General features: G+C 59.8%; 1 protein-coding gene across 7 annotated transcripts; it reads left to right on the top strand.

Moving 5' to 3' along the window:
• The first annotated feature begins 286 nt into the window (after positions 1 to 286).
• Positions 287 to 13,157, top strand: SLC29A1 (solute carrier family 29 member 1 (Augustine blood group)). 7 transcript variants are annotated; one of them, XM_008262976.5, is made up of 14 exons: positions 287 to 698; positions 6,209 to 6,315; positions 7,315 to 7,400; positions 9,592 to 9,673; positions 9,819 to 10,021; positions 10,119 to 10,258; positions 10,438 to 10,572; positions 10,660 to 10,757; positions 10,905 to 10,983; positions 11,272 to 11,369; positions 11,492 to 11,600; positions 11,790 to 11,875; positions 12,185 to 12,384; positions 12,471 to 13,157. In XM_008262976.5, exons 3-14 carry the CDS (start codon positions 7,372 to 7,374, stop codon positions 12,580 to 12,582), a joined length of 1,371 nt encoding a protein of 456 aa, XP_008261198.2. In that variant the 5' UTR covers positions 287 to 698; positions 6,209 to 6,315; positions 7,315 to 7,371; the 3' UTR covers positions 12,583 to 13,157. The 7 variants fall into 7 exon arrangements, with proteins under 7 accessions (XP_008261198.2, XP_008261199.2, XP_089190012.1 ...); XM_008262977.5 differs by having other exon boundaries at positions 433 to 616; XM_089333886.1 differs by having other exon boundaries at positions 489 to 698; positions 7,252 to 7,400.
• The last annotated feature ends 14,558 nt before the right edge of the window (positions 13,158 to 27,715 follow it).

The raw sequence follows: 27,715 nt of genomic DNA, 5'->3' as shown, positions 1-27,715 counted from the left end.
CAGCCGGAGGCCCCCGGGGCTCCCACAGGGGCTGTCAAGCATATTTGCATCGCGGAGCCCAGGGAGTTTGTTTGATCCCAGGCAGTGTTTCCCAGTCCCAGAGCGAGTCCTGGGCTCCAGGTTGCGAGGGTTAGGAATATGGGCTCCTGTCGCGGTCGGGGGCAAGAAGTGAGACCTCAGCGGCGACTGCTCTCCACACACCTCCGCAGGTCTTTCCGCCAGCACCGCCCTCACCATCTGCTTCCTCCCGGCTCCTCAAAGCCTGTGCACGTGCTACCCCCACCCCGCCCCAGAAAGCGGCCTGCGTGCGGGAGGGAAGGGGAAGAGAACGGGGTAAAGGGGTCCGAGCCGCCGCCCCTCTAGCCCCGTCTGCCGGCGGCGCCTCCCTCTCCGGCCCCGGGGCCCCTCCCACGGGGCCGGCCCGGGCCTCTCTTCCCGCCCGCTTCGCGGAACGCCGCACGCCCCCGAGCGGCGAGCGGCGGGACCGAGAGACCGCGCCGAGGCGCGGGGCGCGCGCCAGGACTGCCGGTTGCAGCCTCTCCCGCCCCACGGCAGAGACGGGTCAGATCGGGTGCGGGCGGTGCTCTCCGGCCATGGCTGCGGCCACAGCCCCGAGGTGAGGCGGCCGAGAGGGGTGCCGGGAGTCTGCCGGCCTGGGAATTCCCGCCCCCTGCCCCCAAGTCCGGACGCCCCTGCAGGTGCGCGGGGGACGGGTGGGGGCCGCGGGCGGGGACCGGGCAGGCCGGGGTGGGGGCGGGGTTTGCGCGGGTCTCACGCCTCCGGCTGGGCGGGCGGGGCTGGGGGACTTCCCGGGCTAAGAGACTGTCCATCAGAGATGTCGCAAGCTTTGGTCTCTGGTGGAACGGCTACTTTTCTGGGACTTTGGAGGCCCGAGTTGGATGCCTGTCTCTCAACCCCTCCCGGCTCTCCCCCAAACACAGGTGCCCCAAGGTCAGAGGAGCCGTGAGGCCCAGACTAGGGAACAGAGTAACGCCTAGCTGAACCCTGATCCGGCAGCCACCCTGTGTACACACCTGCCTTTATTTACAACGTCTTATTCATCGGGGGTTCTTTGCATTAGCTTTGATTTAGAAGCATTGCATTGGATGCATCTTGATTTACTGAGTTTTTAGCACCCCCTTTTAAATTTTGTGCCTCGGGCAAGTGGCTCACTGGCCTCTCCCTAGTCCCAGCCCTGCGGTGAGGCTCCGGAACTCGAACGTGTGCAGCTGACAACGCCCCAGCTGCAGCAAACACGCTTCCAGCCAACACAGATGGCTTGTGGGTGACAGCTCAGAGAACATGGCCTGGGGTGGACAGGACGGTGTGCCCAGTGGTGGAGAGGCCCTGCTGGAGGCTGCAAGGGGAACAAGCCACAATCCTGAATAGGGTGTGTGGGGTTTGCAGCTGTACCAGCCCAGTCCTACCCACTCCACCCTGTGCCCAGAACCTGAGGGACTCTGAGTAACACTGGGCAGAGTGAAGAGGACTGGGCAGACGGACCCATGGCGAGGCCTGTTTGAGTCGGGCTCCCCAGGCTGTCCAGCAGAGGGCCCTAGCACCCAGCAACTGTTGCTGCCTGGGGACACGGATGCGCAGGGGTGTGGGTGCTGGCTGGGGGCCCAGGTATGGTGTGGGTGTGTGCCAGATGGGCCCGTTTCCAATAGCAGCCCTGGCTACTGCCGTCTGCCGAGCAGGCCAGGCCCTGTGGGGGTAGGGGAAGGAACCAGCCTTCCCCAGTTGGCCGGGGGACTATGACCACTTCCCTCCAGTCTCCATCCTCGTCCAGCCCCCATTGCACATTGCTGTAGCCAGTGGCCACCGGCCTGGGCATGCTCCCCGACCACCAGGCCTGCCACCCCCACAGGACCAGGGCAGGGAAAGGAAGGTGGGAGGGAGGCAGGGGGTCAAGGGAGAGAGAGCTGCGGGCTAAGAGAGGAAGGGAGGGAGACTGGACAAACACGGGGGTGGGCTGGAGAGACATGAAGCCACTGTGGGCCATGGGGCAGTGCCTAGAAAAACACCACCCAAGCCCTTCTTCCTGTCCTCTGTTTGCGCAGGGCCCGGCTGGGCTGTGGGTGGGGCACAAGCCCTAAGGCTGGGGGACATACTCCCTCTGGGATGGCTTGGGGGGGTGTCTGCTGATTCCAGGCAGAACTGCTGCTTTCCCCTCGGGGCCCCAGTGTGTGAGTCTGCACCAGCCCTGTGATGTTATTATAGACTGCTAATTGTTCATTTGTGTCTGTGGCTTCTCCCAGGGACAGGCCCCTTGGGTCACTAGGAGTGGCCTGGGCAGCCTGGATTGGATTTGCTCCCCCTCTGGCTCTCTCCAGCACTGAGTGCGGGCATAGGGGCTGCAAATCACACTCCCCCACACTTACACACACACACTTACACACACACACATACACACACACACACCCCTTTAATGCCCATCAGAAAAGGAGTCTCGCTCTCCCTGGGACGTTCAGGAGGGACCACCTCCGACCCCGTCCCCTGCAAGTCCACCCCTCCCTCTCCAGGCAGGGGGAGGATGTGGAGCAGAGCGAGGCTTCCAGGCAGACAGCAGCAAACATCCCCTGGCCAGGACAACAGGATTTGCTCAGGATGTAAGGCTGCTCCTGGCTTCCTCTCCTCCCCTCCCCAGCCGTGCCTCAGTTTTCCCAAGTGCTGAATTTAGAAAGGGTGAATCACCAAGGGGTTACCCCGTTCTCCTCCCCAACACACACTCACACACACTCTCTCTCACACACACACACACACACACACACGCGCGCGCGCGGGTGGTGTGTTTGTGTCTGTACCAGGAGGGGGTGGGGAAAGCTCACCACACAGGTCACAGAGGGGACTGCCCCCAGGGGATGGGGGTGGGCACAAGCCATGGAGAGGGTTCCGGAAGGAAGATGGGTGAACGGAACCTGTGAGGAGGGGTGAGGACCTGGGGGCGGCCCGACCTGTGGGAGCGCAGGCTCTGTGGATGGATGGGAGAACCCCTAGATGGAATCTGGGGTGGGGTGTGTGGGCCTAGCCCCCGCCCAGGGGGAGCCCAGTGTCGGGTCTGCACCCTCCAGCCCTATGTGCCCCATGATGGGCTAGGGCAAGACCCAAAGAGGTCCCACCCACAGAAATAGGAAGGGGACCCGGCGGCCAGGGAGCGCAGGGTCACGGGGTGGGAGCCCAGGGCGTCCGGCGCGGTCGTGGGGGCGGCGGGGCAGGCCAGGGGCGGGGCTCTGGGTGCGCCGCTTTGCGGGGAGGTGGCGGCGGGCGAGGGCCGGGGGCGGGCCCAGCGGAGGGCGGGTTTGAAAAGTGCTCGGGCGGGCGCGGGAAGCTGCGGAGAGGGCGCGCAGATCCCAGTGCTGGAAGACTCCTTCTCCGCCAGGTACTCCTCGGGGCCTGGATATGGGGTGCTGGGCACTGCCGGGGCGGAAGGCGCCGCTTCCCTCCTGCCACGAGGGCAGGGCGGCCGGGCCTGACAGCTTTGCGGCCGGGGGAGGGGACGCCGGGCGGGGCCCCAGCTCCCCGGTGCGGAGTCGCGCAGCACGTGGCGCGCACAGGCCGGAGCGCCTGGGGACCCTAAGGGGAGCCGGACCCCAGCAGCGCGTGGGTGGCTAGGCTCCCGGGCCCAAAACTGGCTTTCGCCACGCTGACCGCCAGGGGCAGGCGAGTGGACGGTTAATCTCGATCGATCTCCTTGTTGGTCCAGGGGAGGGGCCACGCCGCTAGCTGCGCCGATTAAGGGGGGATGGGGATGGGGGGCCGCGAATGGAGACGTGGGAGCCGGCCCTTTACCCCCCTACCTTTTACTGGCGCAACTCGCGTCTCGGGTCCCTTATTCCTGGGCGCCTCCTCGTTTACGATCGGCGAGTGGATGAGTGACACAGGGCAGCCCCCTCCCGCCCCGCCCGGGCTTTCTTCCCTGGGGTGAACAGTGATGGGTGAAGGCTGGCTCCCCTACTCCTGCCCCTGACTCCTCTCGAGGCCTCTCTCCAACGCCCTGGCCGCCCCTTTGCCCACTCCTCTCAGTAACCCGTGTGTGTGTGTGTGTGTGTGTGTGTGATGGGTTGGGAGTGTGGGATGCCTTACACCTGATGTTCAGGCAGGCTGCCATTGAACTTGGTCCCCACTTTATTTTTTCCCCTTTAGTTGGAGCAGAGCGGCTTCTGTAGGAATGGCTGGGAAGCAACCTTTGCACCCCTCCGCACCCCACAGAGCCTAGATTAATTAAGCTGTGCTTTGAGTTTGAATCGCAGCTCTGGCCCTAACTATCCCTGGGACCTTGGGCAACCGTCTCCACCTCTCTGAACCTAGGCTGGCCCATCTGTTCGGTGAGAAGGATCTGATACCAGTTTCCCAGGTTGTCAGGACAAAGGGGCATCTGCAGGTGGTGGTTGGCCCCGTGTGGGATGGGGGAGTGAGAATTTGAGGGTGTGTGTGGAAGCTGGGGAGCAGGAGCAGAAGAGGGGTCAGGAGTCTGGGGCAGGGAAGTCCTCGTTGGGTGACTGCTTCCTGGACTCCATCTGGGCAGGCCAAAGGCATGGCTTGGAAGGTTACCAGATGCCCTGGGCTGCTGTCAAGTCCCTGGTCGCTGCAGGGCGAAGATAGACAAAAACAAAAACATCTAGGCTGGCTTAGGCTTGCTGCGTGTCAGGATGAGAGCAGCAGGTGGGCCACTGTCCGTGGAGTTCACTTGTGTTCAGGAACGGGGGTGGGGGCAGCTGGAGCCAGGGGAGGCAGAAAGAAAGCCTAGGCCAGTTTCGCTAAGGGGAAGGGGCACTTTTGTCCCCCACCCCAACCTCCCATCTGCTTTGAGGCCGTACCTGCTCTGAACTGCCTGCGAGTTGCCTGTGGGGTGCAGGGTGGGGCACAGGTGTCCTCACAGGGTTGGGGTTCCCCCCCCCCCCGCTCCCATGCCTCTAGGAAATATCAGTGCTGTTGTTCAACACTCCATCTCCCGGTGCCTGGAGCAGTGCGTGGCTGGTGTGCTGAGGTCCTGTCTAGATATCAAGGGGGCTTCAAAAAGTTCATGGAAGAATGAATTAAAAGATGAATTTCTTTTGGTGCAAACGTTTCTAAAATCCATGCGTACAGAGAGAGGGTCTTTTAAAATGTCATGGAAAGTGCACGGGCTGAAAACCTATAGATGGATTTCAAAAAATTATGTACACCAAAAGAAACTCATCTTGTATTTTTATTTATGTTTTCATTCTATTTGAAGGACAGAAAGAGAGAGATCTTCCATCTGCTGGTTCATGCAACAAATGCCCATGACAGTTCCAATCAGGAGCCTGGCACTCAATCCAGGTCTCCCCCATGGGTGCCAGGGTCCTTGCCTACCAGGGTGCACATTAGCAGGATGCTGGGTTGGAAGTGGGGGAGCTGGGACTCGAACCCAGCAATCCAATATGGGATGTAGGCATTCCAAATGGTGGACTTAATACTTGTGCCAAACGCCCACCCTAAACTCATCTTAAAAAAAAAAAAAAAGGCAAGGTGTTTATTTGCAAGGCCATTAACAGAGAGAGAGAGATCTTGCCTCTGCTGGTTCACTCCCCAAATGGCCACAACCATCAGGGCTGAGCCCACCATGAAGCCAAGAGCTAGGAACTCATGAGGGTCTTCCACGTGGGTGGTAGGGGCCATCTGCTGGCTTTAAAGGTACATTAGCAGGGAGCTGGGTCGGAAGTGGAGCAGCCAAGACCAGCTTAGATATTCGACCCCAGCATCACAGGTGGCAGCTTAATCTACTGCACCACAATGCCAGCTCCTAAACTCATCTTTGAATTCTATTCTCTCGTGAGCTTCTGGAAATCTCCTTGTGTTTGTGGAAAGAACAATTGGAAGAAGCCCTCTGCCTCTGCCCCTCCCTCTCCTCTCTACCTCCGGTGTGTGCTGGGGTCTGTGGACGCCCTTTGGAGAGGCTGGACTTTGGCCAGGGAGGGTGGGAAAGTCCCCCCTTCCAGAGTCCCTGGGGACCAGCTGTGTGTGTTTGACGCAGGGCCTGGAGCGCACTGCACCTGCGAGCAGGCCCGCCCCTGCCCCCTGCTGAGACTCCTGCTCTCTTATCTCCGGAGCAGCAGGGTGGTTCTGTATCTCCTGGGAGTGCTTCTGTGCTGGCTGGGGAGGCTTCTGAGAATGAGGCCCGGGCAGCCTGCGGGGTTCTGCCCTGATAGGCCCAGTGCCACCCTTTTCATTCCGGACCCTCATCCAGGAGCCCACGGACAAGTCCTGTCGCCCGAGCCTGGGCTGGGACCACCTCCTAGGGACCGCCCAGGCCCCCTCTGCCTCGGCTCTTCTGCTGGCGAGCCTGGGCATCCGGTGAGTGCTAGACAGGGAGGGTGGGGATTCTGTCCTGAGACCCAGATAGTGGGCCAGGTCCCCTCAGGCCCGTGGGGGGGGGGGTGGAGGGCTGTGCTCCCAGGCCCCTCTCCCTTGCTCAGGCCAGCTGCAGGGGCGTTGCTGAAGCCGCTGGTGCTGGGGGCCCCTTATCTTCGGGGCCACCGTCAGAAAGGGGAAGAGGACAAGGCCTGGGACTGAGTCAGAGAGGAACTTAGGGGGGATGGGGTGGCCCTAGGGTCAAGCCTGGGGGTCGGGGGGGCTGGGTGGGAAGGGACCAGGCCAGGCTGTGGGAAGGGCTGTGTCCCAGTCCCATTGTGAAATCTTTTCTTGGGAAAGTGACCAAGGAACTAGGAAGTCCCTGGGCAGTAGCTGGCAAGGAAGGTTTAGGTGTCACCAGCAGAAGCTCCAGCTAGGGGGCACGAGGAGGGGAACCCCCCACAGCCCACCAGGAACGCAGGGGCTCAGCAGGGAGGGTGCAGGGGTCAGACTGGCAGAGGGACCTCGCCTTCCCCTTCCCCCACCTCTGCTCATTCCTGCCTTTGTGTCTGTCCTCCCATTGTCACCACGGTCCCTGACCCTCTCCTGTCTTCCCTGCCTCTCCGACTGTCTCTCCCTCCCTCTCCCTCCTGCTTCCTCCTCCTTCCCGCTGCTCTCCACCCTCCTGTCTCCCAGCTTATAAACTGCTTCGGCTGCCGGATAAAAATAGCGGTGGCAGCGGCCAGGCGGGGAGCCAGGTAGAGCCTGAGCAGGCAGGGGGCCCCGACAGGACTGGGCTGCTGGGCTGGGGGCCCGGGTCTAGGGGAGTGGGGAGCAGTGGCATGGTCCTAAGGGGCAGGGCCCCAGGGGGGTCCCGTGGGATGTTTCAGCTAGCTGCCCTGCTGCCCTGCCGCCCTGCCACCGCCTCCTCTCCACCAGGGACTCAGGCGGGCTGTGGGGAAGCAGGGCCAGGACAGGGCCTCACTGTGCTTCTAACCCCAGCAAGCGCCAGAGGGAGGGAGCTGTGAGCCGGGCACCACCGACAACACCGCCGTCACCATGACAACCAGTCACCAGCCACAGGACAGGTACTGGGGAGGGGACCTGGGCTGGGGATCCAGGGGGCTGGGTGCTTTGGAATCCCAAGGCCGGTGCTGGCTGGCCTTGCAGCCAGGTAGCTATGAGTCAAGTGCACCCCAGGGCTGGGGAGCCTGCATGCCTTGGCGGGGTCCTGGCCGGGGTGTCTGGGTTGGCCGCCAGAGTGGGCGAGCAGGCCGTCAGTGTTTCCACTGCTGCTCTGTGGCGGGCCAGCAGCTCGCGGCTTCTGCTGCCGACTCCGTGGGGGAGATGCTGGGCAGCGCCTCTTGTTCCAAGGCACACTGGTAGAACTGCCCTCTCCAGCCCGCCTGGCTCTTCTTGGACGGACCCAAGAAAGTGAACTGCGCCGTGAAGCCATGCCTGGGGCCCAGAGCACTCTCCTCCTTCCACCCTGAGCCCCTGAACCCTTCCCTTCTCCCCTACCTGAGGCTGTGGAACCAGGCCACTTCTTCTTTTTTTTTTTTTTTTATTTGAAAGGAAGAGTTAAAGAGAGGTCTTCCACCCGCTGGTTCACTCCCCAAATGGCTGCAAGGGCCTGAGCTGGGCCAATCTGAAGCCAGGAGCTTCTTCTGGGTCTCCCATGAAGGTGCAGGGGCCCAGGCACTTGGGCCATCTTCTACTGCTGTCCCAGGCCACAGCAGAGAGCTGGATCGGAAGTGGAGCAGCGGGGACTTGAACTGGTGCCCATTTGGGATGCCCGTCCCTGGAGAATGAAGGTCACTTCCTGGGAGTTATTTGGAGGAGAGGGGATTTTAGGAAGCATGGAGGAAGCGCAGGCCCTGGTGGCTCCCACACTTGGTGGTGCCCCAGCCCAGCCTCAGGTGTCCCCTGGCCCTGCCCTGAGTCCTCACTCCCCAGCCTCTATCCCGTGTGCTCTAACCTGGGAGTGTTCCCTCCATTCTGGGCCTCTGAAGCAAGCCTTTAGCTTCCCTATGGGGGCTGCAGTTGTAATAGCTCAGATCTGTCCACTTGGGGGCGCTCCTCCAGCCTCCCCCCAACCCTGCCCCCGTGAGGCCTGCTGGTGGCTCAGGCCAGACCTGTGTCCTCACTGCCTTGGGCTTGGTCCCTGCCACCTCTGCGCAGAGTGCAGCTGTTGGCCTTGAGGACGCTGGTGGGGGTGGGGGGACACATCTGGATATCATGATGGGAGGGGCCAAGGTCACTAAGCCCTGCCTGGAGGGCTGCAGGCCTGGCCAAAGCCAGGTGGCCGTCTTGGGCAGCTTGGTGTCCCTACAGTGAAATACCCGAGACAGGCCATCTCTCAGAAGGAAAGAGGCTTGTTTCAGCTACGGTCCTGGAGGGTTATAACCCGAGGCTGGGCGGACCCCATTTTGGTTTGTCCCCTGGGGGTGGGTTCTTGCTGGTGAAGTCCCCAGGTGGCACATGGCAGGAGACAGGGAGCATCTGTCCTTACAAAAGTCCCCAGATTGGATAATGAGGGCTCCAGCTTAATGTCCTAATCCGACCTGGGCACTTCCCAAAGGCCGGACCACGGTGCGGTGTTTTCCAGTCTTAGCACCACCGTTAGCATGTGACTCTGCGGCAGAACCGCCCAGTGCGGCGGCCAAGCCATGTCCAAGCCGTAACCGCGGCCCTCACTTGGGCTCAGGCCCAGCGGATGTCCAGGGGCCCTGTCCGTACCTCCTAGCCTGCCCCAGGTGGTATGACCTACAAAGCCGGTTCTGACTGGCTGGAAACAACAGCGCTAGCTCCGTCGCTTGCAGCCACCCGCCCGCCCGCCTGCTCCACTAGGTTCCAGAATGGTCTGGGAGTTTCCTGACCCCACAACCCTCTTCAGGGAACCACATGGTCTGGGTCTCTGCTCAGACGGCGTAACCGCTTCCAGCCTGCCTGCTGGGGAGCGGAAGACACTGCCTGCCTTCTGCCTCTCCCGCCCTCCCCAGCCCTGCAGCAGGCCCTCCACACCCCTCCCCGGATGTGTGTGTGTGGGTCACTCTGGTTCCCAGCCTGCAGGGTCCCCCGAGTCTTCCAGGGCTGAGAACCATGGTCCGTTCAGTCTTGAGTCCCTGGGCCCCTCCCCCTCGCCTCATCTGGCGCCCTATCCCCTGTCGGAGGACACCCCCCCACACACACACCCAGGAGGACGCAGGGGACAGCTGGGAGGACTGTCGGGCAGGGAGGGAGGGTGGCTCTCCCCAGCCCCTCCTCCTTGCATTGCAGATACAAAGCTGTCTGGCTTATCTTCTTCATGCTGGGGCTGGGCACACTGCTGCCCTGGAATTTTTTCATGACGGCCACTCAGGTGAGGCGGGTGGGCAGGGGGGTACTGGGCTGCAGGGTACATGTCCTCTAAGCCCTCAGGGCCTGGCTCTGTGCCTGCAGGCACAGGCAGAGAGCGAGAGTGTGCGCGCGAGAGGTTTCAGTGCCCCTCTGTGCAACCCCTGCAGTATTTCACAAACCGCCTGGACATGGCCCAGAACATGTCCTTGGTCACTGCTGAGCGGAACAAGGACATCCAGGCCTCAGATGCCCCCGCAGCGCCGTCGCCAGAGCACAGCCCTCTCAGTGCCATCTTCAACAACGTCATGACCTTGTGTTCCATGCTGCCCCTATTGCTTTTCGCCTGCCTCAACTCCTTCCTGCATCAGAGGTGGGCGCCCACCCCCTCCCCCGCCGCTCGCACCCGACCCCCGCCGCCTCCCGCTCCCCTCGGGGCTGAGTCCCAGGCCGGCCTGCCCTTCTGGCAGGATTCCCCAGTCGGTGCGGATCCTGGGCAGCCTGGTGGCCATCCTGCTGGTGTTCCTGGTCACGGCCATCCTGGTGAAGGTGCAGATGGACGCTCTGCCCTTCTTCGTCCTCACCATGGTCAAGATCATGCTCATAAACTGTAAGCCCGGGGCTGGGAGGGGCCGTGGACTGAGGCCTGACCCACCGTAGTCAGAGAGGAGCCCGCGGGCCTTGGGCAGCTGGGACGGGGCTGGGGGTAGGGACAGGGAGAAGGAGCTGGGTGCAAGGCTGGGTGACCGCCAGCCCCAGCTCCTCTGCCGACACCCACCTTGTTCCCAGCGTTTGGCGCCATCCTGCAGGGCAGCCTGTTTGGTCTGGCTGGCCTCCTGCCCGCCAGCTACACGGCCCCCATCATGAGTGGCCAGGGCCTGGCTGGCTTCTTCGCCTCAGTGGCCATGATCTGCGCCATCGCCAGTGAGTCCTCCTGCCTTCTTGCCGCTGCCCTGGGGGTGTGGGGGAGGGGGACGGCCGGTCTCTGACCACTGGCACCGTCCACCCCAGCTGGCTCGGAGCTGTCAGAAAGTGCCTTCGGCTACTTTATCACAGCCTGTGTGGTTGTCGTTCTGACCATCATCTGTTACCTGGGCCTGCCCCGGCTGGTGAGCAAATTCGGGGAGCTGGGGCCTGGGGGTGGCGGAGTCCAGGGCGCCAGACCCACGGTGATCTGAGGCCCACACCTGGGGGAAGGCAGGAATTCTGGGGCTCCTGCTTCTGACCGCACCGCCCCGGTGCCCACTGTTCCGCAGGACTTCTACCGCTACTACCAGCAGCTCAAGCTCGAAGGGCCCGGGGAGCAGGAGACCAAGCTGGACCTCATCAGCAAAGGTTCGCAGGGCAGGGGCGGCGGCGAGGACGAGAACGGGCACCCCGTGCTAGCTGGCAGCCAGGGCTGGGGGGCTGGGGGAGAGCCTGCACAACCTGGAATGCCCAAGGCATGTGGGCTGACGGCAGAGCGGTGGCAGTTTCAGGTCGGGGCAGTCGGGCCCTGGGGGACTGAGCTGCAGGTGCGGCCGAGGGCTCCGAGCGACCCCAGCCCTGCCGGGGAGTGTCTATGTCATATATCTCTGTCCTCTCCACAACTCAAAGACCCTCCACCACCTCCCCCTCCTCCAGGAGAGGAGCCGCGAGCAGGCAAGGAGGAGTCTGGAGCCGCAGCCCCCAGCTCCGAGTCCGCCAGCAAAGGCCACTCCATCCGAGCCATCCTCAAGAACGTACGTGGGTACTGCCCTCCCCTTCCTGCTGGCCAGACGGTGGTCCTTGCCCCCAGCTTCTCTCCCGGGTGGAGGGGTGGGGGTCGGGGGAACCTGGCGAATCCCCTCCCCCTTCCCCGTAGATCTCAGTCCTGGCTCTCTCCATCTGCTTCGTCTTCACCATCACCATCGGCGTGTTTCCCGCTGTGACCGCTGATGTCAAGTCCAGCATCGCCGGTGCCAGCGCCTGGGGTGAGGACGCTATGGGCGCCCAGCACGGGGAGTGGGGCACAAAGGGGCCCTGGGTACCTCCTCTCCGGGTGCAGTCCGCTGGGTCCTTTTGCCCCTCCTGGGTTGGGAGCTGAGGCCCCGTGAGGGCCAAGGTGGCCGTATCTGACCCTGGCCACCAGCGTCTCCTGTCGTCTCCTCCTTCTCCTCCAGGGAACTACTTTATTCCCGTATCCTGTTTCTTGACTTTCAACATCTTTGACTGGCTGGGCCGAAGTCTCACGGCCATCTTCATGTGGGTGAGTCGAGGCCGGGCTGGGGGTGGGGGCACCAGCTGTGAGACCCTGAAGGGGAGCCCGAGAGACGAGGGGGGTCCTTTTTCCTTTTACATCAAGGGGTCGTTTATGAATAGCCCAGGGTGTAATCTTAAGTGTGCAGCTTCCTGTAGAGACGCGTGTGTGCTCACATACCCTGATCAGGAGGTAGATGGGCTCCACAGGGCCCTGGGTCCCCATCAGTACCCCCGCCGAGTGCCAGACCTGGAGGTGGTCTCGGTGCAGGCTCTTGGGGGCTGAGGCTGTTCCCGGTGCCCCCCTCCCCCACTGCAGCCGGGGAAGGACAGCCGCTGGCTGCCGGGCCTGGTGCTGGCACGGCTGGTGTTCGTGCCGCTGCTGCTACTGTGCAACGTGCAGCCGCGCCGCTACCTGGCCGTGGTGTTTGAGCACGACGCCTGGTACATCTTCTTCATGGCCGCCTTCGCCTTCTCCAACGGCTACCTCGCCAGCCTCTGCATGTGCTTCGGGCCCAAGTGAGTGCAGGGGGTGCGGCGTGGGAGGGGCAGCCGAGGGAGGGGCGCACCATGGGGCTGAGGTCCTGCCCTTCCTTGTCCTCTAGGAAAGTAAAGCCGGCTGAGGCCGAGACGGCGGGAGCCATCATGGCCTTCTTCCTGTGCCTGGGTCTGGCGCTGGGGGCCGTCTTCTCCTTCCTGTTCCGGGCGATCGTGTGACCACAGATAGACAAAAGGACCGCACTGCCCGCCTACCTCCTGTCCCCTTCCCTCGTCCTGCCCGGGCTGGGCACCAGTGGCCTGGAGGTTTTCTCTTCTAGCTGACTTCTGCTTGCTGTGCTGGGCCTGGCTGCCCGGGCCTCGAGGTCGCAGCCTCTGTGGATGGACGTTGGGGACACTGTGGCCTTTTAAGGGGTGCAGTCAGGGAGGGGTGCAGCCTCTGCACCTGCGTGAGTACCCCCACACCTGGCTGTGAGTGATCCCTGCAGGACAGGCTCCTGGGCTCAGAGCGGATGTGTGCATCAGGTCCGTCTGTCTGTCTGCCTGGACGGGGACGGGTTGGGGAGCCCAGGGGACAGGACTGACCGTTGTAGGGTCTGATCCGATACCCCCTCCCTCCTTTCTCCCTGTGCCCGCCTGCCCTTCCCTGTGTTCCCCTTCCCATACTCCCACGCCTCATCCCTACCCATCATGCACCCTGTATAGTGCCGTTTTACTGCCTTTTTTATACTCGACAGAAACCAGGTGCCTTCAGAGGCTCTCTGATTAAATAAACATTTTTTTGGTCTCCTCAATGGTTCCTTGTGTCCTCCAGCCGTGGCTTCCTGCCCTGGTCACGAGCAGGATCCAGCAGGGGCTGGGTCTCAGAGGAAGGAGCCGCAGCGCCCCCTGCTGGGGCTTCAGGGGAGGGACCGGCGTGGAGCCAGGACACCCTGATTGTTGGTGCAGACTGCGGAAGGCCAAGTTTTTTTCTGCGGCTTCCTTCCCTCTTTCATAGGACTGGGGACAGACAGCTCCAGGCCTCTCCTTTGTCTCACTGCCACCCCCTTTGCTCTGTCCTCTGCAACCCTGGCCAGCTCCCCCCGCCCCCGCACCAGCCCCTGGCCGCACTCCCACACCACGGGCAGGCAGGAAAAGGCTAAGGCCTACCTGGCACCCTGCCCCTACACCAAAGCTTGGCCCGCGGCACTTCAGGGAAGCAAGAGCCCTACGTGGCTGCAGGGGGAGCCCTGACCCTTTCCTTCTCAACGGTGGGGGGTGGGGAGGTGAGGAGGGACCAGACTGTCGGAGCCTCTGAGTGGGGACTCCTGTCTGTGGTCTGCCCGGCTGGAAGTGGGCGCAGAGCCCTGGCCACGGTGCCCCCAACCCGGGAGCCCCTCCGGAAGCCTGTGTGTCTTCCCCGGTGCCTTCACCTCCTGCCTGGCCTTTCGGGACGTGCTTTCTGATCTCATAATCCACCCCACACGTGGCCACCAGAATAGCTTGAAAACAAACAGAGCCGCCGCCTGGAGCAGGCTGCTAATCTGAAGAGCACTTCCGGTTCCTCCTGCAGCCGCAGCCGCAGCCGCACCGGGCAGCTCAGGGTCTTCCTCTTGTGCCCCCTCAGCACTTTCGTAATGTGGGGACTTCCGTCACACTCTGATCTTTGCCTGGCTCCCAGACTGTCCGTTTGTGTGGTTAGGGTCTCTTCCTGGCGTTGCAGCTCTTCCGGCTGTAAGAGCTATCCCACAGCATGGCGTTCTCCACACTTCAGGGTTCCCACCTGTAAATTTGGGCGGGGGCGGGGGCGGGGGGGGGTGCAAAAAAGGGGCTCCCACTTCTGCGGCCGCCTGGCTGCAGTGACGATTCTCGGCCACAAGAGGGCGCGCTGCAGGCAAAGTCATGCTGTGGTGGGGGGGGCAAGGATGTTCTCTCTCAGTCCTCAGCATTTTGCCCCCATGAGGTTCGGAGGGCTGTGCATCCACCAGAGACCCTGGCTGGTTTCGCACAGAAGGGTCTGTGTCCAGCTCTGTCCTCCCTGGGGTGGCTGCCACTGCAATACACGATTGTCCCTCTTCCATGGCGAGATGTTGGGGCCTGAAGCTCTCTTGCAAAGCTAGGAGCCTGAGGCCAAGCAGCCAGGCTGGAAAGTGGCGAGGAAGCCTCAAGCACGAGCCGAGCCGGGAGTTGGCTGCATCCGTGAGTCCTTGGGCGCGAATATGGAAAGAGCGTGAAGGTGGTAACCCCGGGGGAGTGGCCGGAGGGCCCAGTTGTTGGCAAAACCAACTCAGTTACAGCTACGAGTGTTCAAAATGGAGGTGAGCAGAGACATGCAGAGTCACTGTAACAGGACCAGCCCCGCCTGAAACCCAAGGCCGGCCCACGCACAGACAGAGTGGCCAGCGAGTGGGCCAGGCCCGCAGTGTCCGGTCCCCGCCCTGGCCCCGGCTCCGCCCTCGTCAGCTGTTCTGCGCCCTCATGCACTCCTTCAGCCTCAGCGGGACCTGGCCTCTGGGGGTGGGGACCCTCGGCAGACCTGGGGCACCCTGTGACCCAGCAGGGTGGCATTCTGGCTCCAGGCTGCGGGGTGAGGGCTAAATCGAGTCAGCAGAGCCCCAGAAGGCGTTGCCCGCTCCCTGGTTGGGATTCAGGGCTCAGGATTCTGTCTTGAGCCCGCCATGTACCCGCGGTGCAGCCCTGGCTCCTCTCTCTTAAATGTCCTTAGAACGGGTCCTGATTTCTTGACGAGGCGCAAAGACCTGTCGGGGCCAACACCTGCCCCAGGAGACGTGTTAAAGACCCGCAGGGCATCTGCAGGACAGCCTGGGAGGTGAGGTCCCCAGAGCCACGGGGCGCAAGGGTCTGTGGGACCAACCTGGACATGGTCTGCCCAGCCCCCCACCCCGGAGACTCGCTTCCCTCCCCGCTCCCGAGCCTCCGGAAGCTTCCAGAACCAAGCCTCATTAATTCCACCCCAGCCATTTCCAGTGTGAACCAGTGCTCACGGGGCGGGAGCGGGCGGTCCGGACCCAGCGGACCCAGTGCGCAGCCGGGGAGGGGGCGAGGAGCCAACTGGGGCCTGCCTGTCCCAGCCCCACCCCGCGGGGGGTGGGGAGAGGAGGAGGATGACGGCACCCTCTGGAGCGCCCCCTGGCGGGAGCGCGGCCCCCACCCACCCTGTACATCTAAGTCCAGGCAGGTGGGTGACCAAGGATGTCAGACCGACTGCACTGCCCCCTTGTGTCCAGGTGACCTTGAAGCACGCACTTTCCTCGCCGCTCGCTGTAGTTATACTTGCCCTGCCTACCTGGCCGGCTGTGACGCTGCACTGAGATACTGAGCAGGGAGAGGACTTAACACTCTCTTCTGCTGTCACTGTCTTATACACCCGACCCCATCTGATCCCCCAATAATCCTGCAAAGTCATGACCACTGCTGTGCCCACTCCAGAAAGCCAAGGCCGAAAGGGTAAAGGATGCAAAAATATGCAAATTGCAAAGCTCCAGGTAAGTAAGTCTCCCCCGCCCCCACCTGGTGGTCCATTGACTCTGGACCCACCCAAGCTTCCTGGGACACTGAGCTCATGTCATCCTGCCCAGGTGAAACCAGCAGAGAGTCCTTCCTGGTGCCTAACCTGGGCCCCCACTGTGTGCCACTTCCTGTCTGCCCAGCAGGAGGTGAGCCAGTCAACAGCCCAGGAGCCCTGCGTACCCAAGAGGCGTGGCTTGTACCTGGACAGGCCAGGCGGCAGGCAGAACAGTTGAGTAGGGCAGGCTTGTTTGTGGTGCCACCTGTTCCCGCACCTCCCCCTGACTGTAACTCGCTCTGGGCTGAACCAGTGTGGGGTCCGGTTTTACCTTGGTAGTCAAGGGAGGCCCAGAACACCACACGGCCCTGCCACAGACGGAAAGGGGTGCCTAGTGCGGGTGATGGTGGAGGAGGACAGACATTTGAGACTGCGCCAGCAGTGGCAAGGAAAGACTGAGTCACACCGTCAGGCCGCTGGTGCCATGGCTGGCCTGGGCCAGGCGACACGCAGTCAGAGGCGTATTAATAGAGTAGGTTCCTGCACTTGGGGAGTGGCTCTCGCCCTCTCACCACATCCCTGAGTGATTTTGACCTTGCCCGTGACTGCAGCCGGCAGCTTGATGGTGCCTGGATCTGCAGCTGCAGGTTGGCCTCCCGCACATCCCTCTGCCTGCCTGCTGGCCGTCCCTCCTCAGTGCCCACCCCTCCTCCCGCGGTGGGTCTCTGCCCCGCGGCCCCCATCTCCATCGCTCTGCCTCAGAGGAGGCTCTTCGCTCCGCTCCTCCCCAGCTTTCCCACCTCCCTTCCTCCCAGCTATGGCCGGTGTCGCCAGCACACGGGTGTGTTCGCTTGACAGCATCGCTTTATTTAATTCAACAGCTGGAGGACACGGATTTTTGCTCAGGGACACATGGAGCATTTGCAGATATTAACCACATTCTAAATTACAAATTTTCAAGTACAAAAACCAAACCAAAACAAAAACACAGGGACAGGGGCTGGCGCGGCAAGGCAGTGGGTTAAGCTGCATCCCATATGGGCACCGGTTCGAGTCCCGGCTGCTCCACATCTGATCCAGCTCCCTCTTAATGCACTTGGGAAAAGCAGCAGAAGATGGCCCAAGTCCTTGGGCCCCTGCACCCACATGGGAGACCCAGAATGAGCTCCTGGTTTCCGATTTCAGCCTGGTCCAACCCTGGCTGTTGCAGCCATTTGGGGAGTGAATCAGTGTCTGAAAGATCTTTCTATGTCTCTCCCTCTGTCTTGTTGCTCAGCCTTCCAAATAAATAAAATGAGATCTTAAAAAAGAAAGGAAGAAAGAAAGAAAGAGTAAAACACTTTTAAATTGATCAAAAGAGATACCTTCAGGGAAATCAGAAAATCCTTAAAACTGAATTATAATAAAAATACTATAAGTTGGGGCTGGTGCTGTGGCATAGCAGTTAAAGCCACCACCTGCAGTGCTGGCATCCCATGTGGGCACCGGTTTAAGACCCGGCTGCGCCACTTTTTTTTTTTTTAATATTTATTTATTTATATGAAAGTCAGAGTTACACAGAGAGGAGAGGCAGAGAGAGAGAAAGAGAGGTCTTCTATCCACTGGTTCACTCTCCAGTTGACCACAATGGCTGGAGCTGTGCTGATACGAAGCCAGGAGTTTTCTGGGTCTCCCATGTGGGTGCAGGGGCCCAAGGACTTGGGCCACCTGTCGCTCCCCCTCTTCATGGAGGAACAACACTAAACCCTGCCTAGGCTTCATATCCGAGTCACGGCACCATTATGTCGCTCCCCCTCTTCGTGGAGGAACGACACAGGACCCTGCGCTGTTCTTTTGTCTGCTCAGCCCTTCCCGGGTTTGCTGCTGGTTCTTCCCGGGTTGGCTACCGACCCTTCCACCTCCGTGGAAGGGCGGTTCCCCCTGCCACTTTCCCCACTTCCGCGGGGGAGCGGCACACCGCCAGCCGGCTCTCTCGGGGGCTGCACAGGTGTTCCTTCAGATAAATGTTCCTGGTGCATGTTGTCTCTCTCCTTTATAGTCCTCTTCCACCAATCCCAACTCTGCTACCCACATGCAGAGTACGCTGCTCTCCTCCAATCAGGAGCAGGTCCTGCTGTTTATTGGTTGAACTGGAGGCAGCTGTGTAGAAGCTGTTTGCTCCTCTCCGAGCGCCATATTGTGGGAGAGCAGATGCATAGAATAAGTCTTAATTCAAGTAACAGTCTAGTCTGAGTTGCTCCCCACAGCCACCTTCTACTGCTATCCCAGGCCAAAGCAGAGAGCTGGATGGGAAGTGGAGCAGCCAGGACTCAAACTGGCAGCCATATAGGATGCCGGCACTGCAGGCGACAGCTTCACCCGCTACGCCACAGCGTCAGTCCCTGCTCCAGTTCTCTGCTATGGCCTGGGAAAGCAGTAGAAGATGGCCCAGGACCTTGGGCCCCTGCACCCATGTGGGAGACCCGGAGAGGCTCCAGGCTCCTGGTTTCAGATGGGCCCAGCTCCAGCCCTTGCAGCCACTTGTGGAGTGAGCCTGTGGATGGAAGACTCTCTCCCTCCCTCCCTCCCTTCCTCCTTCCTTCCCCCTCTGTAACTCTGTCTTTCAAGTAAATAAATCTTAAAAAAAAATCAAACAAACTATAAGTTGAAATTTGTGGAATGTAGCCAACATAGCACAGGTGCTCCTTGATTTACAACAAGGTTACTTCCTGTTCAGCCCATCGTTAAGAAGAAAGTGCATTTAACACACTGAACCTGCCCAGTGGCTCAGCTGAGCAACACAGCACATGGGAGGGCGTGTGATGTTTCCCACATGGTCACAGACTGGCTGGGAGCTGCGGCTCTTGGCACCACGAGGGAGAGGATCTTACCACGTGTGGCCCACCTGGGAAAGGTCAAAATTCAGAATCTGAAATACAGGGGCGGGCACTGTGACACTTGGGCCATCTTCCGCTGCTTTCCCAGGCACAGGAGCGGGGAGCTGGATCAGAAGCGGAGCAGCTGGATTCATATGGGATGAGTGCCCATATGGGATGGCGGCGAGGCAGCTAGTAGCTTAACCCACTGTGCCACAGTGCCAGCCCCAAATGAATGTCTTTTTTTTTTTTTTTTTAATAAAGACAGAGTTACAGAGAGGGATAGAGACAGAGAAAGAGGTCTTTCCATTTCCATCTGCTGGTTCACTCCCCCGGTGGCCGCAACGGCCAGAGCTGCGCCGACCCGAAACCAGGAGCCAGGAGCTTCTTCCAGGTCTCCCACATGGGTGCAGGGGCCCAAGGACTTGGGCCATCTTCTGCCTTCCCAGACCATAGCAGAGAGCTGGATTGGAAGAGGAGCAGCCGGGACTAGAACCCGTGTCCATATGGGATGCTGGTGCTTCAGGCCAGGGCGTTAACCTGCTGCACCACAGCGCCGGCCCCATGAATAAGTCTTTAAAAACATTTTTTTTGATGATGTATTATAAACAAGAAACATGAGCTTTAAAAATTGTTTTTGAAGTACACTTTCTGTGAAAACCGTTTTCACATCGTCGTAAGGTCAAAAAATATTACGTTAAGGTCGGCGCTGCGGCTCACTAGGTTAATCCTCCGCCTTGCAGCGCCGGCACACTGGGTTCTAGTCCCGGTTGGGGCGCTGGATTCTGTCCCGGTTGCCCCTCTTCCAGGCCAGCTCTCTGCTGTGGCCAGGGAGTGCAGTGGAGGATGGCCCAAGTGCTCGGGCCCTGCACCCCATGGGAGACCAGGAGAAGCATCAGGCTCCTGGCTTCAGATCAGTGTGGTGCGCCAGCCACGGCGGCCATTGGAGGGTGAACCAACGGCAAAGGAAGACCTTTCTCTCTCTCTCTCTCACTCACTGTCCACTCTGCCTGTCAAAAAAAAAAAAAAAAAAATTACATTAAGCCATCTTGGGTCAGGGACCGTGCCTGCCTGTCCTGAAGAAATTTGGAGCCTTAAATCCTTATGTGGGGAAGGGGCAGAGGCTGAGACTGGATGTGCCAAGTGTTGAGGTTAAGATCACCCACAAGCAGGTTCTGGGAGAGAACACCGAATGGCAGGTGATGCAGGTGCAGCAGGAGGGCCCCGGAATGGGAGGCCACGGAGGCATCTGGGGCTGCTGTCACGGCTGGGGTCGGGGCTGGTGAGGCCGAGGACAAGGAGTGGCTCCCTGTCACCAAGCTGGGCTGCCTGGCCAAGGACAGGAAGCTCAAGTCCCCACAGGAGACGTCTCTTCTCCGTGCTAGTCGAGGACTCTCAGGTCGCTGGCTTCCTCCTGGGGGCGGCCCGCGAGGCTGTGGTTTTGAAGACCTGGCCAGTGTAGCAGCAGGTGCGGGCCAACCAACGGAGCAGGCTCCAGGCATTTGTTGTCAGGGGACTCCAGTGGCCAGGTCAGCCTGAGAGTGACGTGCTCCAAGGAGGTGGCCACCGCCATGCGAGGGGCTGTTGTCCTTGCCCAGCGTGGGCGGAGAGGCTGCTGGTGGAACAAGATCTACAAACCCCACGCCGTGCCTTGCAAGGTGACAGGACCCTGTGGCTCTGTGCTGCTGCCTCAGTCCCGCTCCCAGGGGCACTGGCATCGGCTCGGCCCCTGTCCCCAAGAAGCTGCTGCTGCTGGCTGGCACTGGCGAATGCCACACCTCAGCCAGTGGCTGCATGGCCACCCTGGGCAACTTGTGGTGCCATCTCCTCGGCCTACAGCTCTCTGACCTCCGACCTCTGGAGAGAGACTGTGTTCACAGACCATCTTGTAAAGACTCACAGCAGGGGCTGATGCTGTGGTGTAGTGGGCTAGGGCCTCTGCCTGCAGCACTGGCATCTCATATGGGCACCGGTTCTAGTCCCCGCTGCTGCTCTTCTGTTCCAGTTCCCTGCTGTGGCCTGGGAAAGCAGCAGAGGATGGCCCAAGTGCTTGGGCCCCTGCACCCACATGTGAGACCTGGAGGAGGCCCCTGGCTCCTGACTTTGGATCGGCTCAGCTCTGGCCATTGAGGCCATTTGGGGAATGAGCCAATGGCTGGAAAATACCTCCCTCCCTCTCTCTTTTTGTCACTCTGCCTTTCAAATACATTTTTTTTTTTTTTTTTTTTTTTTTGGACAGGCAGAGTGGACAGTGAGAGAGAGAGACAGAGAGAAAGGTCTTCCTTTGCCGTTGGTTCACCCTCCTCCAATGGCCGCCGCGGCCAGCGCGCTGCGGCCGGCACACCTCGCTGATCCAATGGCAGGAGCCAGGAGCCAGGTGCTTTTCCTGGTCTCCCATGGGGTGCAGGGCCCAAGCACCTGGGCCATCCTCCACTGCACTCCCTGGCCACAGCAGAGGGCTGGCCTGGAAGAAGGGCAACCGGGACAGAATCCGGCGCCCCGACCGGGACTAGAACCCGGTGTGCCGGCGCCGCTAGGCGGAGGATTAGCCTAGTGAGCCGCGGCGCCGGCCTTCAAATACATTTTTTAAAAGAATGACATGAAAGACAATTTCAGGAATGAAAAAGAAGACATACTTTATACAAAAGAGCAGTTCAATGGTACCCATGGGATAGGCATTTGCTATAGTAGATGCCAGCTTCCCGGAGTGCCTGGTGCCAGTGGGAGGCAGCAGGTGGTGGCTCAAGTGGTTGGCTCCCTGACACACCAGGTGAGAGGCCTGGATCACTTCCCAGCTCCTGGTTTCAGTGTGGCACTCTGGGCCTGCCTTGGTGAGCATGTGGGAAATGAATCAGCAGAAGTGAATGCTCTCTCTTTATCTGTCTCTCTGCCCTCAAATAAATTAATTAAAAGATACAGGGATAGGTGTTGGGGCACAGTGGGTTAAGCCCCTTCTTGGGTCCACATCCCAGCTAAGAAGTGCCTGGTTCAAGTCCTTGCTACACCACGCTTCTGATCCGGCTTCCTGCTAATGCACCTGAGAAGCAGAGGATGGCCCAAGTCCTGTTTCCCTGACATCCATGGGGAAATTCCAGGACGGAATTCCCAGCTCCTGGCTCTGGCCTGTCCTAGCCCTGGCTGTTGCAAGCATTTGAGGAATTAACCAGCAGGTGGAGGATCTCCCTCTCTCTCTCTCTCTCTCTCTCTCTCTTCCTCTTCCTCCCTCCCTCCCTCTTTCCCTGTCTCTCAGCTTTTCAAATAAATAAGCAAATTTTTAAAAATTAGATAAATAGGGGCTGGTGCAGTAGCACAACAGATAAAGCCACTGGCTGTGTTGCTGGCATCCCATGTGGGCTCCTGTTTGAATCCCGGCTGTTCCACTTCCCATCCAGCTCCCTGCTAATGCGCCTGGGAAAGCAGCAGAAGATGGCCCAAGTGCTTGGGCCCCCGCCAGCCATGTGGGAGACTTGGGTGAAATTCCTTGCTCCTGGTTTCTGCCTGGCCCAGCCCTGGCCATTGTGGCCATCTGGTGGATGAACCAGTAGATGGAAGATAACTCTCTCTCTTTCTGTCATTGTACCTTTCAAATAAAAAAAGAAAAGTACTTAAAAATCATTTCAGTCTTGTGCTACAAAGTCTAGGCAGCAAGAATCTGGCATGATGGTTAAGGCACTGCTTGAGATGTGAGCGTCCCGTATCAGAGTGCCTGGGTTTGAGTCCCTACTCTGCCTCGGATCCTGTTAACGCACACCCTGGGAAGTGGCAGATGCAAGATCAAGTGATTGAGTCCCTGTCTGTCATGTGGGAGACACAGATTGAGTTCCTGGGTCCTGGCTTCAGCCTGGCTCAACCCAAGCTGTTGCAGGTATTTGGGGAGTGAACCAGTGAATGGAAAATCTCTCTCTCTCCCTCCCTCCCTCCCCACCCCCTCTTTCTCCATCTTAAACAAAATAAATTTTAAAAAATTTGACATATGAGGCAGGTGTTGTGGCGTAGTGGGTTAAGCTGCCGCCTGTAGCATCAGCTCCCAGGTGGGGGCCAGCTAAGAGTCCTGGCTGCTTTGCTTCTGACCCAGCTCTCTGCTAATATGGCCTCGGAGAGCAGCAGAGGATGGCCCAAATGCTTGGGTACCTGCACCCACATGGAAGACCCAGATGAAGCTCCTGGCTTGGCCCAGTCTGGCCACTGTGGTCATCTAGGGAGTGAACCAACAGACGAAGACCTCTCTCTCTGTAACTCTGCCTTTTGAATAAATAAATCTATAGGCCGACGCCACGGCTCAATAGGCTAATCCTCCGCCTGCAGCGCCAGCACACCGGGTTCTAGTCCCAGTCGGGGTGCCGGATCCTGTCCCGGTTGCCCCTCTTCCAGGCCAGCTCTCTGCTGTGGCCCGGGAGTGCAGTGGAGGATGGCCCAAATGCTTGGGCCCTGCACCCCATGGGAGACCAGGAGAAGCACCTGGCTCCTGCCTTCGGATCAGCGTGGTATGCCGGCCACAGTGGCCATTGGAGAGTGAACCAACGGCAAAAAGGAAGACCTTTCTTTCTGTCTGTCTGTCTCTCTCTCTCTGTCTCTCTCTCTCACTATCCACTCTGTCAAAAAAAAAAAAAAAAGAGAGAGAGAGAGAGAAATAAATGTATAAAAATGTAAATATGAAAGCAGAGGCAAAGCAGCAGGGCCCACACTGTGTAAATGGCCCGGTCTATCTGAAGGCCAGGCTCCTTGGCACGGGACACAGTCCCCGTGGAATTCGGAGATGTAAGCCCCATGGGAGTGGGAAGGCCCGGGAAGTCACAGGACACAGCGGATGGGCACGAGGTTGGCAGGTGGCTTGTTCCAGGCTCAGGCTCCACGGCTGCCCTCCTGTGGATACAGTCCGAGGCCCTGGTGCTCCAGGTGTTTTCTGTCTGTTGAGCTTTATCTCGCACCCCTCAGCAGCCTCTGTGACGCCCTCGCACAGTATTCCCTGGGCAGAGTCTCTGCGCTCCAACTGAGACTTAGCTTTGTCTAGTGCAGGGCTGTTTTCTTCTTTTTCCTTTCCTTTCTTTTATTTATTTATTTTTTTAAAGATTTATTTGTTTTACTTGAAGGACAGAATTAGAGAGGGAGAGGCAGAGGCGGAGAGAGAGAGAGAGGTCTTCCATCCACTGGTTCACTCCCCAAATGGTCGCGACACCTGGAACTGGAGCAGTGTGAAGCCAGGAGGCAGAAGCTTCTTCCAGGTCTCCCACAGGGGTGCAGGGGCCCAAGGACTTGGGCCATCTTCCACTGCTTTCCCAGGCCCTAGCAGAGAGCTGGATGGAAGAGGAGCAGCCAGGACTTGAACCAGCGCTGCAGGTGCTACACCACAGCGTCCACAGGACTGTTTTCTATAAGAGGTAAGAGAGTAAGTATTTCAGGGCTCGCAAGCTATCTAGTCTACTCACCATTGTCCACTCTGCTGCTACAGCAAGATGCCATGGAAGCAAATGAGTGTGGCTCGTTTCCCTAAAGCTTTATGGCCACCAACATTAAAACTTCATATAACTTTCACATGTCAAAATACTATCTTTTGGCTGCTGCCGGTGATACCAGCATGCCGTGTAAGTGCTGGTTTAAGTCCTGGCTGCGCCGGTTTCCATCCAGCTCCCTGCTGGTGCACCTGGGGAAGCAGCAGCAGATGAAGCCAGTGCTTGGGCCCCTGCACCCACGTGGGAGGCCTGGAGGCCCAGCCTGGCCCAGACTCAGCCATTGCAACCATTTGGGGAGTGAACCAACAGATGGAAGACCTCTTTATTTTTTTAAACTTATCTCTCTTTTGCTTTTTTTTTTTTTTAATTTAATTACTTGAAAGAGTTGCAGAGAGAGGGAGAGACAGACTGACACACTGATACAGGATGCTGGCAACATAAACAGCAGCTTAACCTGCTCTGCTGCGCCATAATGCCGGCCCCTTTTTTATTTATTTTTTATTGCAGGAGCTCTTACTTTATTTTTTAAATATTTATTTATTTATTTGAAAGTCAGAGTTACACAGAAGAGGAGGAGAGGCAGAGAGAGTCTTCCATCCGTTGGTTCACTCCCCAGTTGGCCGAAATGACTGGAGCTGTGCCAATCTGAAGCCAGGAGCCAGGAACTTCTTCCGGGTCTTGCACGTGGGTGCAGGGGCCCAAGGACTTGGGGGCAGCCTCTGCTTTCCTAGGCCATAGCAGAGAGCTGGATGGGAAGTGGAGCAGCTGGGACTTGAACCGGCACCCAAATGGATGCCGGCACTGCAGGCAGTGGCTTTACCTGCTATGCCACAGCACCCGCCCCTGCCTCTTTATTTTTTAAGGTATTTTTCCTTTATTCCATTTGTAGTACTCAAAGCACTTTATATATCCTCCTATCCAGGAAGCAGGAATCCGAGGCAGCACTTAACTGCTGCAGTAACCACATGGCCCTGGGTAGCGCTTCTGAGGCCTGACGTGGAATAAAGCGGGCCTTGGGAACAGCAGTGGTTGCAAGTGTTGCCGGGAAAAAGGCTCCTGGAGACTGAGCGGGTCTTGTGCCTGCCTTTACCAGCCCTCACCCTTCAGGTCAGAGCTCGGGAGCAGGGCATGGGCAGCCCTCTGTGCCCTAACGCCTTTTTGCAGGCCCCCTCAGCGATTCCTGTGCTATGGTCCCCTTGTCTTTCCCTTTCCTGGGAGTTGTCCTGTGCTGTGGCCTGGCTGGCTGGGGCCTGCAGTTGTCCCCCTCCCCAGGGTAACATGGGACCCTCTCACAGTCCTCAGTGGGTTGGGGGCTCCCTGGCCTGGCTGTACAAGGCTCCCAGGGTCGGGGGAGGGGAGGGGACGCATCAGTGAAGGGAAGGGATGAAGCTCCTGGACTCAGGCAGCCGTCTCCTGCAGGGCTTCCTGGGAGAGAGGCTGGATTCTGAGATTTAAATTAAAAAGACGTCCTCAGGGAGCCTCCGGGATGTCTCCGGTCCTGGCCCTGCTGGGGTCCAGCTCAGGGAAGTCCATCCATCCACAGGGGTGGTTTCTGGTCTGCTCCCTGAGATGTGGAGAGCGGACCCCCACTCCAGCGCTGGAGCAGGGGTGTCAGCTGTGAGCTGATGGACTCTGGGACCTGCACTGTCCTGTTCCTGGGCCCTGCAGACTCACTTCTGGGGGCTCACTGCAGGGTGGGGGGTGGGGCTCAGGAAGCCTCTGGGCACTGGGAACAGAGTTATCATTAGCCAGGTCCCCTGCAGTCAGAGAGGGAGGGCTAGATGAGAAACCATGCAGATTTGTTTAACTTATTTGAAAGGTGGAGTTCCATGGAGGCAGAGGGAGAGGTCTTCCATCCACTGGTTCACTCCCCAATTAGCTGGAATGGCTAGAGCTGAGCCAATCTGAAGCCAGGAGCCAGGAACTCCCTCCGGGTTCCACGTGGGTGCAGGGGCCCAAGCACTTGGGCCATCTTCTGCTTTTCCAGGCCATAAACAAGGAGCTGGATCCCGGGTTGCAGGCCCGGGCTTCGCCCGCCACAGCAGTGCCAGCCCTGCTCCTGGTGTCTTTTTTTGTTTGTTTGTTAAGATTTTTTGTTTACTTATTTGAGAGGTAGAGTGGAAGATGGTCCAGTGCTTGGGCCCCTGCGCCTGTGAGAGAGACCCGGAGGAAGCTCCTGGCTCCTGATGGGCTCAGCTCTGGCCGTTGCAACCAACTGGGGAGTGAACCGCTGGATAGAAGACCTCTCTCTATCTCTGTCTCTCTCTGTAACTTTACCTCTCAAATAAATAAATAAAATCTTAAAAAAAAAAATAGGTAGCGTTAGAACCTAGCACCCTGAGGCCTTCCGGGCAGGACCCGACGCCTCCCCCACCCCATTCAATTCCCCCAGCCACAGGCTTCTCACAGACCGCGGTGAAAGGGACAAGGACATGGAGAGAGACCCTTGGCCCAGTGACGGCCGGGACGACCACGTGGACAGCGCAAAGAAAAGAAGGGTCCTCCTTTGTTCTCTGGAAGCCAGCATGCGGCCAAAGCGGTTAAGGAGGGGGAACCGGGTGCCGGGGCTGGCCGGCTGGGGAGCACGGAGCAGGGCGTGGCCAGGGTCTCCTGGGAAGGACGCGGGTCCAGCAGACTTTCAGGGGACCCTTGGGAAAGGCAGGTCCGCCGGCAGCCGGAAGGCAGGCAAAGTGTCCAAACTGGGCCAGGCGGGCGCGACCCGCGGCTCCCTGGGCTGCCGCATGGCCGAGGGTCGCAAAGGAACTTGGTTCCCACGGGGCAGGCGACCACCTGCAGGGGTCCCTGGAGACCCTCCCCTCCCCCTGCTCCCGCAGCTAGAGACGCGAACGAGGGCGTAAAATCCGAAACCAGCTTGGGAAATAGCTTGAGGTGACCCTGTAAGCAGGGCGCCTCAACCAGTGTTTAGGGATTGGGGGGCTGCCACGAAGGCTCGGGAAGGGATGGGCACCCCCAGTCTCGGCTTGGATGGAGGCGCCCGAAAAACATTTCCGCTGCCCGAGGTGTGCGGCCGGCGGGAGAGGCGGAGGGCCAGGTGCCCCTCAGCCGCGGGGCAGTGCCGCGCTCCGGGGGCGAGCGAGGCGGGTAGCAGGGCCGAGCAGCGGCAGCCCACCCGCTCCGCCCAGGGGTCGGCCCGAGCTGCAGTACCGGCACGGCCCGGGCCGCAGCGCGAGAGGAGGAGCCTCGAGGGGAGGCGGCGGCGGGGGCGGGGCCGCCGAGACTGGCCTGGAAACTGCTGGAAGTGGCCGCAGCACCGCTGCCGCCGCTCCTTCCGCCGCACGCCGGCAAAGAGTCCCCTCCCTCCCGGGCCGGCGCCCCTCCCCCGCCCCAGGGGGCTGCAGGCAGCTGGGCCGTTCGCCGGGAGGAGGGGGGATATATGTGGCAGGTCCTAGTTAGAAGACTGGGTGGGAGTGACTACCTCTGCTCGCTTCAAGTCCCCGTCGGCTCGGCCTCCTGGTTGTGGGAGGGCTTTTGGGGGAGCCGGTGGGGTCCTCGCTCGCAGATCCACTGTTGAGGCATATGAG

Source organism: Oryctolagus cuniculus, chromosome 5 (assembly GCF_051225735.1).
Source record: "Oryctolagus cuniculus isolate XC-2025 breed Fujian yellow rabbit chromosome 5, ASM5122573v1, whole genome shotgun sequence".
Taxonomy (NCBI): domain Eukaryota; kingdom Metazoa; phylum Chordata; class Mammalia; order Lagomorpha; family Leporidae; genus Oryctolagus; species Oryctolagus cuniculus.
The sequence above is the reverse complement of the archived record's forward strand: the minus strand, read 5'-3'. Positions and strand labels throughout refer to the sequence as shown.

Excerpts from the sequence above, each read along its gene's own strand:
- SLC29A1 (XM_008262976.5), top strand. The coding sequence starts at position 7,372 with ATGACAACCAGTCACCAGCCACAGGACAG. Across the intron at positions 10,573-10,659 it reads CATGATCTGCGCCATCGCCA|CTGGCTCGGAGCTGTCAGAA; the intron begins GTGAGTCCTCCT and ends CGTCCACCCCAG. Across the intron at positions 10,758-10,904 it reads ACCTGGGCCTGCCCCGGCTG|GACTTCTACCGCTACTACCA; the intron begins GTGAGCAAATTC and ends ACTGTTCCGCAG.